Source organism: Dysidea avara, chromosome 7 (assembly GCF_963678975.1).
Source record: "Dysidea avara chromosome 7, odDysAvar1.4, whole genome shotgun sequence".
NCBI classification, from domain to species: Eukaryota; Metazoa; Porifera; class Demospongiae; order Dictyoceratida; family Dysideidae; genus Dysidea; species Dysidea avara.
Window position 1 is genome coordinate 4,980,061 of NC_089278.1, and position 15,856 is coordinate 4,995,916.

At 39.7% G+C, this 15,856-nt stretch overlaps 6 protein-coding genes across 7 annotated transcripts; 3 read left to right on the forward strand and 3 right to left on the reverse strand.

Annotated features, from left to right (window-relative positions):
• Positions 1 to 2: 2 nt before the first annotated feature.
• On the reverse strand, positions 3 to 4,171 carry LOC136259765 (protein MCM10 homolog). 2 transcript variants are annotated; one of them, XM_066053299.1, is made up of 17 exons: positions 3,701 to 4,171; positions 3,394 to 3,648; positions 3,257 to 3,343; positions 3,143 to 3,208; positions 2,921 to 3,095; positions 2,708 to 2,870; positions 2,366 to 2,658; positions 2,240 to 2,320; positions 1,954 to 2,187; positions 1,826 to 1,905; positions 1,599 to 1,771; positions 1,409 to 1,547; positions 1,260 to 1,360; positions 535 to 648; positions 316 to 464; positions 218 to 260; positions 3 to 164 (listed from the first exon to the last, which is right to left on the reverse strand). In XM_066053299.1, exons 1-17 carry the CDS (start codon positions 3,723 to 3,725, stop codon positions 84 to 86), a joined length of 2,259 nt encoding a protein of 752 aa, XP_065909371.1. In that variant the 5' UTR covers positions 3,726 to 4,171; the 3' UTR covers positions 3 to 83. The 2 variants fall into 2 exon arrangements, with proteins under 2 accessions (XP_065909371.1, XP_065909370.1); XM_066053298.1 differs by having other exon boundaries at positions 2,921 to 3,098; positions 3,701 to 4,170.
• LOC136259772 (uncharacterized) lies at positions 3,770 to 8,051 on the forward strand. Its single transcript, XM_066053310.1, has 10 exons — positions 3,770 to 4,138; positions 6,202 to 6,285; positions 6,331 to 6,501; positions 6,555 to 6,671; positions 6,723 to 6,866; positions 6,916 to 7,059; positions 7,114 to 7,269; positions 7,452 to 7,624; positions 7,675 to 7,733; positions 7,786 to 8,051. Exons 1-10 carry the CDS (start codon positions 3,884 to 3,886, stop codon positions 7,989 to 7,991), a joined length of 1,509 nt encoding a protein of 502 aa, XP_065909382.1. The 5' UTR covers positions 3,770 to 3,883; the 3' UTR covers positions 7,992 to 8,051.
• On the reverse strand, positions 7,968 to 12,787 carry LOC136259777 (transmembrane protein 43-like). Its single transcript, XM_066053315.1, has 9 exons — positions 11,754 to 12,787; positions 10,246 to 10,380; positions 9,110 to 9,254; positions 8,986 to 9,055; positions 8,868 to 8,935; positions 8,633 to 8,820; positions 8,476 to 8,583; positions 8,309 to 8,426; positions 7,968 to 8,260 (listed from the first exon to the last, which is right to left on the reverse strand). The coding sequence occupies exons 1-9, from the start codon at positions 11,835 to 11,837 to the stop codon at positions 8,067 to 8,069; spliced, it is 1,110 nt and encodes a 369-aa protein (XP_065909387.1). The 5' UTR covers positions 11,838 to 12,787; the 3' UTR covers positions 7,968 to 8,066.
• LOC136259783 (uncharacterized) lies at positions 11,920 to 12,991 on the forward strand. The gene is made up of 4 exons (XM_066053320.1): positions 11,920 to 12,456; positions 12,502 to 12,610; positions 12,713 to 12,816; positions 12,872 to 12,991. Exons 1-4 carry the CDS (start codon positions 11,962 to 11,964, stop codon positions 12,938 to 12,940), a joined length of 777 nt encoding a protein of 258 aa, XP_065909392.1. The 5' UTR covers positions 11,920 to 11,961; the 3' UTR covers positions 12,941 to 12,991.
• On the reverse strand, positions 12,918 to 13,995 carry LOC136259785 (MICOS complex subunit MIC19-like). The gene is made up of 6 exons (XM_066053322.1): positions 13,627 to 13,995; positions 13,494 to 13,557; positions 13,365 to 13,447; positions 13,249 to 13,319; positions 13,053 to 13,197; positions 12,918 to 13,006 (listed from the first exon to the last, which is right to left on the reverse strand). The coding sequence occupies exons 1-6, from the start codon at positions 13,705 to 13,707 to the stop codon at positions 12,989 to 12,991; spliced, it is 462 nt and encodes a 153-aa protein (XP_065909394.1). The 5' UTR covers positions 13,708 to 13,995; the 3' UTR covers positions 12,918 to 12,988.
• LOC136259775 (uncharacterized) lies at positions 13,692 to 15,074 on the forward strand. Its single transcript, XM_066053313.1, has one exon. It carries the CDS (start codon positions 13,774 to 13,776, stop codon positions 14,914 to 14,916), a length of 1,143 nt encoding a protein of 380 aa, XP_065909385.1. The 5' UTR covers positions 13,692 to 13,773; the 3' UTR covers positions 14,917 to 15,074.
• The last annotated feature ends 782 nt before the right edge of the window (positions 15,075 to 15,856 follow it).

Sequence of the window (15,856 nt, forward strand, 5' to 3'; positions counted from 1 at the left end):
AGTCGTGTTTTATTAATTTTTTATCAAAATGTGACAAAGGTTACTTATGGAATTGGTGAGCTGTGAAATGTACATTCATTATTTTATCGTAAACTAGTCAGAAACTTTTCCTCTTCTCCTCTCAGTAATAATTTTTCACTGTCTAACTTGGGACCAGTTCTTTCCTACACAATATCACACGAGGTATCAGCTTCACACTCTAATACACACCAACAACCTTAAACATCCCTGCCTTCTTGAAGTTGTTACCACCACATGTACTGGAAGTGTGCAAACACATTGAATACTGGAGACATCTAACCCATTATCCCTTACCTGCATGCTTGCTTTGGGTAGCGATCGTATGCTATGATACGTGTCTTACATGATGAACAATTAAAAAATCTTTTTTCTGCTCTCTTGTGTACAAGTTTGTGTCCTTCTTTCCTGCACCTTTCACTGGCATGTTCAGCTGTGTAGCCACACTGAGAAGGTGACAATGACACAAAGTTACGCGTTTCCCCACCCTATGTAGGTAATGTAATACTAACACACCTCTTTGCAGGTGACCACTTTAACAGACAATTTCTCAATCTTTTGCATCTTTTCTTCCATGGCTTCCTTTATCTCTAACTGCCGGAAATAAAACTCCTCTCTGGCCCACTCTTCCTACAAGGAATTGTGTAAAATTTAATGCAACCACCACATGTATAATGCAAAGTCACTACCACACACAACACACACACAAAACAAAGCCTTTAGCTAGGGAAACTTGTGCACTATCAGGTAAATCCTCCTGGAGTAGGATTAGCGATCTGCAGAAGGCTGTGCCATACCTCACAGAGGAAGATGTGGGTACCCAAAGTCCTACGTGAACCCCACCTGTTACACACACACACACACTCCTGTAGCCGTGCAAAACACAACTATTGCTGCCCAGCAAACAAGCACTGTGCACCTCTCAGGCACTTGTGCAAGCAAATCCAGTAGCCCACAGGAGGACTGTCCAGGTCTCATGGAGAGAGGTCACAGAACCTAAAATTCCATAACGACCCTAAGCGAGACAAGGACATTTGCTTCTCCAGTTACACTAGTTTTATCAATTAGGCAGCATAGACAAGTGGCTAGAGCATTGGCCTGGTAATCAAAAGGCTACACCAGTTATGCCAATTTGGTGTTGTTGCTGAGCAAGAGATTTTACTCACATTGCTATTGGGGACCTGGTGTCAACTGGGGAAGCAGCTCACCCAGTTGTAGCATCCACACATACACACATTCACCTCATTTATCTCCCAACTATGAGATGATTTTTTATTCATTATTCTTTCAATCTCTTCACTATTCATTCTCTTCTTACCATTTCTGTCTTGTTCTGAGGACACTTCACCAACAAGATAAGAAGTGATAACATGTTGTGAAACATACTCACCATTCTCCTTATGTTCGGCAGATCCTTTTGCTCTCTCAGCTATTGACTCCTTAATTTTATCACTCGTATTTTGCTTCTTGATGGCATTGGGGTCCTCCCTCTCAATGGGGTTCTGTTGTACTGCTGCAATAGCTTTTAGCTACACATAACCAATTCGATCGTAACTGAAGCCATGCAAATTTAGAATTACTTTAGCTGTCCTCATATTTGGCTTCAAGGAAGAAGTTAAATCCACTTCAGTTCCTGGTAACAGACCACGGCCCAAAAATGGTGTCACTGCTGGTAAATGAACACCACTGCTGCCATTGCCGTCTTGCTGCTTTTGGATAAACTCCATTGTTAACAAATCTGGTGGTTTGTCATCTAGTAAGCCAGAAGACTGCATACTCACCCTGCAAACATGCTACACAAATTTACCTGATAATGTTGGCCTATCTTTAGTCCTGTAATGGTTGAAGTTGCGTGCTCCAGAAGACTGAAGCTTCAACATTTCCTTGCTACAATGTAGCATGACAATGTCAGCTACTATAAATGAAAGGACTTACAAAACAGCTGATTCTTCAGCAGTTGGTTTGTTTGATTGTCTCTCCTTCTGTAATTCCTCACTCATATAAGCAGCCGCCTCTTTGGCACCAGGAGCAAATAAACGATTCTTAACCTTTTTCTTAGGAATACTTCCAGAGTCGTCAGAAGCTCTGAGAAAGTCACCACCATAAAATGCATTATCGTGTTTCATTTTTTTCTTCAGTCTTTCCATTCCTGACACTGTTGGACCATATCTGTGGAATGGTAACCATTTTTAAAACACTCTAATACAACATACACTTTTACCCGCTTTGTAGTTCCATCCGAGATGCTATCCTGGACCGATACTCTTGACTGATATGGTACTCACAACAGCCTCCCTCTGACCTATCACAATTACCCTATACAACACACTATGTAGGGATGGCATACTTCTTGGCAAAATTTGTGCACTTTTTGCCTGTGCTCTTCACAATTCCACCACACGTGGTAAAATCGCGTGATGATCCCATTCTCATCAGCTTGTCTGCATTACTTAATGAGAGTGTGTACTTTCCACCTGACTCAGCCCGGTCATCTGGCCTCAAGCTGGGGCTCAATACTGCTATCACATCTCCTGTTTGTAGCTTCCAGTGGACCTTACAAGCATTGTCAAACAAGAACAATGCAAGGACTGCACTTTGAGAGGATAAGTCCGATATACGAAGTATACAATATCTCCCTCCCTGTATTGAGAGATTTGAAAGGGAATTGCCTTTTCTTTTATACTCAAACCTTTGCCGTGTCTTTAGGAGGTAGCTTACTAACAACTACCCCAATGGTGACCCACTCTCCGGCAATATCACCATCCTTCACATGAGAACATACCATGGGAATTCGAATCATCTTTCTATTGGCCATTCTTTCCTTCATAGTCTGTGATGAAACTAATGGATTTCTACAGACACATAAAATGAACGACTACATTTACTATGAAGTAATTGCTACCTGATTCTGAGCCCTGAGTATATCTCAGTGATGCACTCTTTTTCATTGACAGATTTATCACTAGCCAAAATTTGTTTGGCATTATCATGTTGCTGTTTGTGACCCAATCCAGTAGTCTTGTTACCAATAGTATTTTTATTATCCTTCAGTGAAGTGTTTACCACACTGGATGACGCTACTGGTGACATATGGTAGGTAGAGTTGCTAATGGCTGTAACATACCATTGTTGCTACATTGTGGTTGATGTGCTAATCTTCTTCCATTAACATCTCTCTTGTTTGTAGTACCTGAATTGACAACAGTAAATAGACTAAAACAAATAAAGGAGTATATACCTTTGTTTGTTGGCTGTGCTGAGGGCTGTTTCTCCTTTAACAATTGCTCCATTTTCATCATTTTCTTTTTCATTTCTTCTAGTTCAACTAAAATAACATACTCACTGTAAGCTGGTCAGCTAGAGCTACTAGTCTACCTTGTAGTGAAGCTGTCTTGTCATTCACTTGTTCTTTTTTTTTCTTGTTAACACGTTTCCCTGACTCACTAGATAGTTTTCGCTTCCTACTCTTAGTTATCTCGTCCAGTTCCTTGTCAAAAGCTTTGCTTTCAGTTCTACTCTTTTTTTGTTCATCTCCTGGTGTCTTGAGTTGTGTTCCATCGTCTTCTCCATCGCTCATTAGAGAGGCGAGGTACTCGAGTTGGTCCTCATCACTTTCAAAACCTTTTATCACTTTAAAAATATCAAATAAATATTGATCTTGTTCGAATAATAGCAACCCTACCATCATCCTCGTGAAAAGTGTCCATTATTTCGAATTTGTATTTCGCGCCAATGAATCGTCTACGGGTTTTAGGGGAAACCCCTTCACAATCACCCAAACAATGTCAACTGCACATGTTGTCTGCACGTGAACAATACAATAGGTTCGTTGTGTGTTCAGGCATAGTTCAGGTGTGTTGAATGAATGGCGGCGTTAAGAGCTGTGGATATTGTAAAGAAATTAGGTAACCAAGCGGCTCGCTTGACTGAAGGAAACTTAAGAAAAGCGTTTGTTGGCGGGGTATGGAGAGACGCCCATTCAAAGAAGACCTTTCTCGTGTACAACCCAGCAACATGGGAGGTGATTGCAGAAGTTCCTGATATGAACAAGGATGATGTACTGGAGGCCATTTCTGAAGCACATACTGCTCAAAAAAGTTGGTGCAGGATAACTGCCAAAGTGAGTTGCATCATATTCATGGGTATTATAACTGACCTTTCTGATATGATCTCCAACAATATACCCCCTTTAGTTTTACCCTAGTAGTTATTGTTTTAATTAACTTAAGACAGACAAGCGGCCAGGGGACCAACCCAAAAGAATGCAATCACAATGCACGATGCACCTATGTTGCTATAATATTATACCTCCAACAAACTTTATTTTCTGTAAGGAAAAAATAAATTGTTGCCTGTAGCAACCTATATTTGTAAGTGTCAATGTCTAAACCTCTCCAAGTTTTAAAAGGATAGCTTGAATAGATGACATTTTGAAGTTTGTAGTTTTCCCATTTAGTACTGCTCCTTTGACACTGAAGGGGAGAGGTAGTACCTCCTACACTTGCCTAATAGGAGTAGGGATGGGCAATTATTCGGTTATCATGATAATCTTGACTATTTTGTTGGAAATAATCGATATCGTCTCATTTTTGTTACTTAGTGATAATCGAAATTAGCAATTATCGTGTAATAATCGTGATAGTCAAGGAATTTTAAAAAGTTATAATCATTCACCTTGAATATTTTGTCAGTTAGTTTGAATATTTTAGCGATTCCTGTTACAGTGGTTGAGTGGACAACAATCGTGATAATCGTGATTATGGCTCATGACAATAATCGTATGGCAGAAATGTCAATACTGCCCATCCCAGGAGTGGCCTGTGGTGGTGGCGTGGTGATATCAAATAATATCCACATTCTGAGCATGTGCTTATTCACATCAACTAGACTAAGTACTTTACCCATGTTGGTTTGGGTGATGCAGAGCCCAGACCAGCACCTGTCACATCATGGTTCATTACATGCTGGAAATGGTCTGCAGCATGAACAAGTTTGACAAACAATCACCTCCCTTGTCTGACTGTAACATTAATAGTTATGTGTAATTAGCTTCCTAGAATGTCAACATCACCATGAAGAATTAAAAAAAAAAGAATGATCATGGAATATGTGCCTCCGTAATTGTGACCACACATAGTTACTGAACAAGTATTATAGAGTCACACTTTGGGAATGGTAAAGCAGGGAAATTTTTGTCTTACACACATGCATCCCCATGTGGACCAATATATTAGAAGACAGATTTCAACAACACGTGATAGATTGTCTGTCACATGGTTAATCCTTCGTATTAACCGTCATACAAGGAGGTAACAGTTTTACATACATAATGTATGGGATTCTAATAGTCATATCTTATGACCTACATATGTACCCTATTCATTTGAGATTACCATATTTTTGACATTCACACCTACAAATAATGTGAAATCGTTTTTTTTTTTCAATTTGTGGTTTTCCATTGTGATGGCTCGAGAAGGGACCCCAACTGTTGCCCCTATAATCACGAGTAGCTGTTAGCTTTCTCAGTGTTATTGTGGTGTTTCAGGTTGTATATTAATTGCTACTTTATTTTGATTGCAACTCTGGATTCTACAAAAGATAGCTACCTGGGATGAATGTTAAATTTTCTGAAATGAACAAAGTTTCAAACATTGTTTACAAATAAAATAAGAAGCTTGTAAAAAAGTAAAAGACTGAGTTGGTGTTCTAGGCACAGAAAACATTACAACAGTACAAATATATAACTAACCAGTGCAAAAGCAGGGGCAGTTAAGAAATGAAACAGAGCTTACCAAGAGAAAAGCAAATGTTCAAATAATGACTCTGGCATACAAATACAGTGTATCCTCAGTTATCCTTGTTCCTAGAGTTAATAGAACACACGCTAATGACAAAATACTCTAATTGAACAGTCAGTCTTAGTGTTCGGATAGTTGAGGTTCAGATAAGCGAGGATCCACTGTAGTAAGGAATCAAACAAATAGTCATTCAGATTATTTGTCCCAGCCCTACTGCATACGTTCATGCTCTACACAAAATATAGCACTCCAGTGTGGTCTCGAGCCAAATATAGCACTTGGCTTTACCTGGTGCTATATTCTGTCCTCTTGGCCACACCCTCATACTTGTATTTCACCAACTGCAGTGCTTTAATTAGTATGTTGTATTGTTGCTTGTTAGGAGAGAGCTAGTGTTCTAAAGAATTGTCACACTCGATTACTGGATGTTAAAGACCACTTGGCTGAACTAATAACACTAGAACAGGTGAGATATATTATGGTATAGCTATCACTTACAGGCATATAACAGGGTAAACCATTGGTGGAAGCACAAGCAGAAGTAGCTTATGGTTTATCATTCGTTGAATGGTTTGCTGAGGAAAGCAGCAGAGTATATGGTGATATCATTCCCGCTCCTATCAAGGGCCAGAGGACACTAGTCATTAAACAACCAGTTGGAGTGGCTGCGTTGATTGTCCCCGTAAGTGTGCAACACTTCACTTCATACAATATCTAGTAGTGTTACCGCACTAGTGGAACTTCCCCTGTGCCATGTTGCTGCGTAAAGCATCAGCAGCTTTAGCCGCTGGTTGCAGTGTAGTGGCCAAGCCTTCGGAGGAGACTCCCTTGTCAGCCATGGTTATTGCAGAGGTACTTGTTCAAGGTGTATTGTTTGTTATCACTAAAATGTGGCTGGTATAGGTGTTTGCTCAGGGTGGGACACCACCAGGATTGTTCAACTTGGTGACGTGCAGCAGACCCCAAATATCTGAAGTTAGTGACGCAATCTGTACTAGCAATGATATCTCTAAGGTATCATTTACCGGTTCTACTGCAGTAGGAAGGGTGAGTGACTTTAAATACAATGTAACACAAGTGACCTATTGTATTGCAGTTATTAATGCGAAATTGTGCTGATAGTATAAAGCGTCTTTCACTGGAGCTTGGTGGAAATGCTCCCCTCATTGTCTTCAAATCAGCTGATGTGGAGACTGCAGTAAAAGGAACAATAGCAGCAAAGTTCAGGAATACAGGACAGGTTATAATCAGTTATATACCATATGCCTGACTGATTGACTTCACTATCTTCCAGACATGCATTGCTGCCAATCGCATCTTAGTACAGGATGTAATTTTTGATGAATACGTTGAGCAGTTGACCAAGAAAGTAAAGGGACTCAAATTAGGAAAAGGTTTTGACACAGGAGTCAACCAAGGACCACTCATTACCCCAAAAGCTATTGATAAGGTAAAAAAAAATATTGCCATGTACGTTTTACTGAGAAAGTAACCCTATCTAATTTGGCCTGTCTTTGGACAAACATTTTGACCTTGATGTTTGTATTTTTAAGATGAGAAGATTTAGACAGGCAACCTAACTATGGGTGAACTGACTTAAGCAATGCCTATTGTAATGTACACACCTTCCAGGTAACACAACTTGTCTCTGATGCCACATCAAAAGGTGCTGAGATCATCACAGGCGGAAACATTGATGACCAGTTGGGAACATGTTTCTACAGGCCTTCAGTGATCACCAACATGGACCCCAGCATGGACATGACCCATGAAGAAATATTCGGTCCAGTAGCACCCATCACTAAGTATGCACACACTTATCATCTTTCATTAATACAATACATAATTCCTGTAGATTTCATGATGAAGACGAAGCTATAGCACTTGCAAATAACACATCTTATGGTTTAGCATGTAAGTGGCAATTATTGATGCACTAATCTGATGGTAGTCATTCCTTTGTTAGCTTATTTCTTCACTAATGACCTGAGACAATCTTGGAGGGTTGCCGAACAAATAGAGTGCGGAATACTAGGAATTAATGAAGGTGCTGTGTCTGCGGCAAGTGTCCCATTTGGTGGCATCAAGCAGTCAGGACTGGGCAGAGAGGGATCAAAGTACGGCATCAACGAGTACGTTGACATTAAATATTTGTGCATTGGAGGATTGTGATATACACCAATACATTACTATTTGCACATATTTCAAAAAAATGGATAATGGAAATTTAAATGGTGTGGCTAGATTTCATCGTGGTATTTGTTTCTTCACCATCATCATATAAGGTATACTAGCTATGGCAAGCAGAGCTATAGCAATCAGTGGCCGATGACGCAGCCAGCCAATAGCTATAGTGAATAAGGTCACTGATGATGCCAGGATTATGTTTGTAATGAGTAATCCACAGCTGACTAGTTCTCTGATAACTGGAATATCTTCCACTACAACAAGTGCACTATCACATACACGTTGGCATTTACAACACTCACCTAAATACATCCCTAGATTTGTAAATAGAATAAATCCAATGAAAGTACCGCACCAGCCTATACCACGATACACCCAAGTCATGATAATATTTGAAGTGTGTTCTTTACTGAACATTTCCTGTTGGCTGTTGTAACAGCACTGATGTTAAAATGGGTGGGGTTCTCACCTCATGTGATGCTGTACCAGTGTGCAACAGAAGTAGCTCCTCATCCAGGTCAGCACTATAATATGCAGTTAGCTCTGCCCCTTGAGACTGGCGAGCAATTATACTGACCTACAACAATAATGTACATACCTGAACTTTACATGCTATAACCTCCTACACGATCAGGTCTGGTTGAGCCTGCATGACCAGCTGCTTCATATTTGATGCGTACATCTCCCACTTCTGGAATTGTAGGATTGTTACTATAATAGATGACACTATCGAGGAGTATGACCCCTTCACTGTTCAATCTATCATTGAATGACAACTCCACTGGCCACCAATCGGTCAATAACTCAACCAGGGCTACACAGAATATAAATGCTACGTCACAGTGTAGTTAATGAATGTACCTGCAGATAGTTGAAATGATCCTACCATTGTATGAGCCTTCCATTCTTTTTGACCAATAGGAAATGTGCTGTTATGACATACCCACCACTTAACTCTACTGTTGTCTTAACACTGTACCTCGGGTTCTTATGAAACCAACTCTCATCAAAGAAGCTGCTGTCAATCAACGTTCTCTTCCACTCTTTAGCTGTGATACAAGAAATATCTTAGTCAGTACACTACTTCTCTCACCTAAACTAACAGTAATAATAAGTCACTTCTTTTCTAGTCTCCCCATCTTCTTCATATTCTCTTGTGTAGTGCTCTTCAACCCACTGGTACATCTCAACGACACGTCGTAACCGTACCGCCCACACACTAATACCATAGTGAGTGTCTTCCAGTGGCTACAGGTAAAATAAATATTCTAAACGCATTAGGTCACTTAATTTCTTATCAGCTGTGTCACTGTTTTCCTTACAGCCCCTACAGGGATGGCGAAGAAGAGGGGGCCTAGCCCCCCCTCTAGCTGTCACCAACTATAAAAATGCTTAGTTACCTGCAATGTCAGTAAATCAACTAAGATTATGATACTCTAGAGTAGTCACCCTATTACAATGGCCACGTTAATAATATTCTGATAAACTTAAAAATCACTCTCAGATTCAATTTCAGAGGGTCTAATTTTCAAAAAAATTCCTGGGAGCAGACCTCCCTAAATTTGATGCTTCACATTAAAGTTTGCACACTAAGACATTACCTAGGTATAGTGTTGGGTAGCTAGGCATCACACAGTCTGGTAACAACTCATCCCTTAAAAATTTTTTTGCTTCTGCCCCTGCACATCAATGATTTTTGCAACCATTAAGAAGTTAATAAGAGCAGACTCATTCTGAGCTAACCACATAAAACCTGTTTGCTTTGCTATTTAATATTAGTACTGGTGAATGAGAAGTTAGATAAAACAGGACATGTGTACACATCAAACTAGATCCAGGGGAATAATCAAATTCTTGGTGATGCCAAAACCTAGCTACATGATGGTGTATAGCTAGTTATGTAGTAGGAAGGCATACCTTAGCACAGTAACACTTGGTGGGTCTGGAGGCATGCCTCCCCCCATTCCAGGATTTCAGAAAAACATTTGAGAATCAGACCCTCAGAGAGTGATTTATAAGTTTATCAGAATACTACATTGACTGCTCTACTAGGATATCTTGATATTTTATATAGCAATTATTCATTAGGATGACTGCTCTGTTAGAGTATCTCAGGTTCTAGATCCCTTCATCAAAGAAACCTTCAATGGCTTCCACAGCAACTTATAAGCATAACTTTGTCAGATACTTAAGCTCAACAATCCATGGACTACTGAAGCAAGATAGCATTGTTACTTACCTCAGTGGTGATCAGAGTACCAGTGAGGTGTACGAGATGGCCATTGTTGTTGTCAAATGCCACATCAATGTTAGTGAGGGAACGACATCTCGAGAGTGCTTCATCAAGTAGGTAAGCCCGCCGTACTGCTCTACCCTAAAAATCATACATAGGACAACACATGTGTATGAGATGACACTTAAATCTCCTATCCTATTAGGCTGGGCAAAGCTGATTAATGAAAGCTTTTCCAGAAAAAAAAAACATGAGGGTAAGTGGTCATTTTTGTTATGGAAATGTGGCTTCAGAATCATCGTTGTGCTGTATTTCTGCTAGATTTATCACCAAGATACATATGCAAAAAGTGATACAACTAATTATAATTATGCCACTACCACTTTACAATTGAAGGGGCCGGGCCAGTGACAGAAGGAGTCAAGTGCCATTTGAAAATTTTGGTGACCACATAGTGGGCATTGACAGAATTTTGGACTTGTAATATTTGCTCAAAAATATGTTAAGACTGCCATAAAATTTTAAATTTTGTTGTTTATTTAGTGACAACATTATTCACATGGTTAAAACAAGCCATTCTAATTTGAGAAAATGGAAAACTTAAAATGGTACATGTCCCCTTTAATAACTTATATAATATAACAATTATATACTGCAAAAATATCAGAGACTCTCCTAAAAAGAGCAAGTCTGGTATAAGCCATATAGTCCCTGGCCCTCATATCAGATGAAGCCATACTTACATGACCAGGTGGAATAAATCATCAGTACACAGAATGTTATAGGTGATTGTCTTACAATGTGTGTTGTCCTACTCAGCTTTGCCTGACTGTTTTATTAGAGTATTTTGCATTCAAGTATCAATCAAAGTGAAACCGGTAAGAATCCCGAGAAGAATCCAAAACTTCACCCACACTATAACACTCCTATGTATAGCTAGTTAGCTATAGCAGCCACACAAAGATAAAACGAATGAAAAATTTTGAGCAATCCTGAAATACCATGCGGGTGGTGACGATAATTATAGTAAAGAAAACAATGTTGCAAAATATAAAGTTTAATTAAGCAGTTAAGTTAATTAGCTATGGGGCATTAAGAGGTGTAGGTAGAGATAGTTGTAAACATATTCCAGTACCAAAATACATGGTTAATTAGGCCACATAGACTAATTATTAGATCTCATCCCCACCCGTGTTGCTGTTTTTCTTACCTCAACAAGGATTTCTTGCACCACTGGTGGCTAAGGGAGGCCAATTAGCACCTTTTATAGTTGAAATCTTGCAAAGAAAATTACATTTGCAGTCACTTTAACTGCTATCTAGTTAGTAAAATAAAAATCCGCGCCCCCCGCACTGTTATTTTGAGTACAGGAGGATGAGAAACTAACAATTAAGTTTATGTGGCCTTAGACACTTTCACACTTGAAGACCTGTTAATATTGTAAGTTCATTAACTTGCTCACTCTAATCAATCAGCCTACACCTGCACGTGGGAGTAAATACTTGTGCACTGACCTCATTCCATAGAAGAAAGATCACTGCTACACACACTAGTACAATTCCACAACACCATCCACACACTGCACCAGATAGTCCCATAACTCAAACCCACAATTAAACTTAGCAAGTTCCATCACGTGTGCTCTATTGTGAAGGTGCAGTGAGGTGCGAATTTCCAGCCGTTACTACGTTACAAGTGAGAAACATATTAACACCATTGGTAATGAGTAACCCGTATTCTTTCAGCTTGCAGTCAAAGTGGGACTTCGATGTCAAGCAAAATTACTTATTGGGTAAAAGTGATGCCACAGTTTCCAATTGGATACCAGCCCCAAGACTGAGACCTGGATTCCGGGCTAGCGGTGTAGACCGCCAGGTAGACTTTTCCCATCGCTACCACCAGGTCTCCCTCAAAGATGAGGCCACAAACAAGGATCCATCAACAATCAAGGCTGCTCATGTAGTTCCACACCCTCAGTACAAGTGGCACAGACACACAATTGCTTGTATTCCTCTGGAAACTGATGAATACTACAAGGAGAGGATTTTAGAAATTATAAAACAAAACAGAAAGACAAGTCCACAGATAACAAGAAAAGATTTTCAGCCGAGGGTGAAATGCTCTCGTAAAGATGATGATCGGGTCAAAATAGCTCAAGACCATCTCTCATGTGCCAATCATCCTTACACCAACCCCAAGCCACATGACTTTAGACCAGTAAGTAATCGCATGTGACAGTAACAAGCTATTGATGACATTTAGGATAATATTATTTTACTGGAGAACAAACCCAGGATGAGGTTTCTCACTACTCCTGATTCAGGAAAAACAGGGTTGAACAAACAGCTTAGTCAGGATCGTCCTTTTTCTGGTAAGACGATAACTGTACCACATCCTGGTCATTTTTTGTTTTTTTTTTGGCCAGCAAAATTATTGCATACATGCTGAGAGCTTGTATCTTCTACATTTGCAGCCCAGACTTATCCTAAAGCAAGAGTAAACAAGGTTGGGACAGATATTGTTACTAGAGTCATACCACAAGCCAAATATCATAAAGACCTCTACTTTAAGAAAGGGGTAAGGAAGACCATGCACACGCGAGTGTATTCAACATGACTTCATTTCCTATTAGCGATACTCTCCTGCGTTCACTGCTCATAACGCTTACTTGGATCGTATATTGAAGAATGTTACTGACTGATTTGATTTTAAAAAGTTTTTCGTATACATGTATCTGCTGCTGTGTGATTTATTTTGCTAGTACACCCTGTAAGCAAGAAATAGTGTTACATTCAAACAGTATGGGTGCATACCTTTCTTGCTTTGTTTACACACTCTTGGTAATTGCGTACTACATCAGAACAGTTGAGACTTCTACCTGGATTTTGTTTGTAACACTGCAATACCTGTTGTTCTAGGTCCTTACAAACAGGTACCAGTTTTGTAAGTGGAGTAGATCTGTTGGCAATTATATATAGGTAACATTTCGTATGGGCAATTCAAACTTACTCAAACTTTTGGTGGACTACTTCTGCCTCCTGGCTAAAATGTTGTGCACTCATTTGCTGAAAGTGTTCTATCTGCAGGATTCATTGAGTAGGCCAGCTCTACACTTCCAATACTACCTTTCTTTGTTCCTTTTGTAACTCTTGTTTGTACCATGCAAGCTCCCTCTTAAGGTCTCGGTTGTTGGAGGATGTTGACCCATCTGGTAGCATATTCCATCAGTGGCTGATAAGCACGTTAGTACTGACCTTCAACGTCATCATCTCTACCCGAGGACTTGTTGTACACGTGCTTGACAAAGTCCTCTGTCACCTTTAATTATTGCAGCAGTGAATAAGAAGGCTCCTCGTCTGCTATCGCTACAGTGTAAATTTGGTATACCTTTATCGAAAGACCGGACGAATCGCTATCGTCTTGTTCCACTGTAACTTCTCTTTCTTCTGAAGAACCACCGGCACCCATAATCGTGTATTTCGGTTCTAAATAACGCGCAAAACGGACGGGGGGATCTCGAGAGCGAACTAGATTATGGAAAAGGAATGGTTTGACGTAACTTTTATTTACCGGTCACACGAAGCGAAAGATGTCTATCTTGCAGGAGACTTTTGCAGCTGGGACGTTACCCGTCACAGAATGAACCCCTGTGATGAAGGTTTCTCAGTCACTTTGCTACTTGGAGAAGGTTACTACGAGTACAAGTTTTATGTGGACGGTCATTGGGTCGCTGACGACCATAACCCACACCGTGAACACGCGTATGGAAACTCGATAATGTTTGTTCATATGGATCCGGGAGTTTACGGACTCCGTGATCAACATCCACCTCACAGAGACCACGGCAGAGCTCAAGGGGATTGTTTTCAAGTGATCTGTCCAAAGGTGCCTGAAAGCTTATCATCACAGGGGGTTTGGACTAGGTTGGTGTTTGTCTACCTCCCTCCATCTTACAATGATGGGAGTGAACGCCACTATCCTGTCATGTATGTCCATGATGGACAGAATGTATTCTCAACACCTGGCTATCATGGTGGACCAATGCTTGGTGGGCTTTATTTAGATGAGAAGCTAGATTATTTCTGGGGACAAGGCTTGCCAGAGTTCATTGTTGTTGCAATCCCCAATTCTGATTTTGTCTGCTGTGGAAACAGAAAACGTGAGTATTGCCCTGATGTCCTCAGTAACACAGCCCAACACCCATTTGTGAGGTATATTATTGACATAGTGAAGACAGAAATTGACAATAGCTTCAGGACCCTACCAGATGCAGCAAACACTTACACATATGGTGCTTCAATGGGTGGAGTGATCAGCTTTTGTATGGCCATGTGCTGCCCTGACAAGTTTAGTTGTGCCATCTCCACATCACCCTCGTTTTGGTTTGTTGACAAGACAGGAGCTACTTGTTTTGATGTAGTGAGAAGTTTCAACAAGCTAAAGCCAAACTGTAGGCTCTACATTGACTCTGGTGATGGAATAGGAGACAACATGTTTTATACAAGAGAAATGGCCACACTGTTGGAGGAAGAAGGCTGGAAGGATGGCAAAGACTTCCTCTACTATCTTGACAAGTGTAGCAGTCAACGAGAGAATGGGGAAACACACACTGAAGCTGTCTGGAAGGAAAGACTACATGTTGGGCTGAACTTTGCCTTTAAAAGGGACACTAACTGAACATTAAGTGTCTTGTGTAATTTTAATCTTTATAACTAGTTTTTTTTTTATCAGTTCATCTAGAATTTATATTTTTATAGTTTTGTTTGTGTACTCTTAGATGTTAATAGACTTCTCAACTTGTGTGTGGCCAGCCACATCATTTTTCTGCTGGTTTATTTACAAAGAGTAGACAGCGACAACTTGTTATGACCCAATTAAAGTTATAACAAGCAGAAATAAAACTGTAAGCCAAGATACATGTTGACTCAGCAAATGCCAACAGAACAAAGGTGACTGGCTATGGGCACAACTAAGTGACTGGCTATGTGTACAAGACCAAACAGATTTGACTATAACCCTAAACCTTGCCCATTATACAAGACTCAAGTGTTCCAAGTTGATGAAGTGCTTGAAGGTGAAACCATGTGTGAAAATTGAATTGCACTAATAACTACATGACACTAATCATTCTTAGCAAATCATAGTACAAATTTGTTAATAATTGTGTAGTACAGAGCTATACCTCCTCATTATTTTCTAGTGTGTATTGGATGCACATTTGTGCATACAGAAATTAATGTGATTGATCTTATACTGATAGAATTCTCAAGAAAACAAGAAGCACTTGGAAGTTCAGGCATATTCTTTAAGCTTTAGTCTTCAAAGCCTAGCACCAGCAAACAAGCAATGTAGCACCATAGCAGAAAAGGCCTGATTTAAGTCAACATCTGTTAACACTTTCAACTTGTTAACAACCTTAAAAGGCAAACAGTTTTTATTTATAAAAAATGATCCTTACTAACCTTCCACTATTATTAACTCTTTGTTATCAAGAGTTCATTACACTAATAATTATTATGAACTCTTGTTGTTATTAATCAATTTATTATTGATAGCAGGGTAATTTTAATAAAAATCACAAAAAGTTCATGTACAACACCATTAAAATGTTACAGAA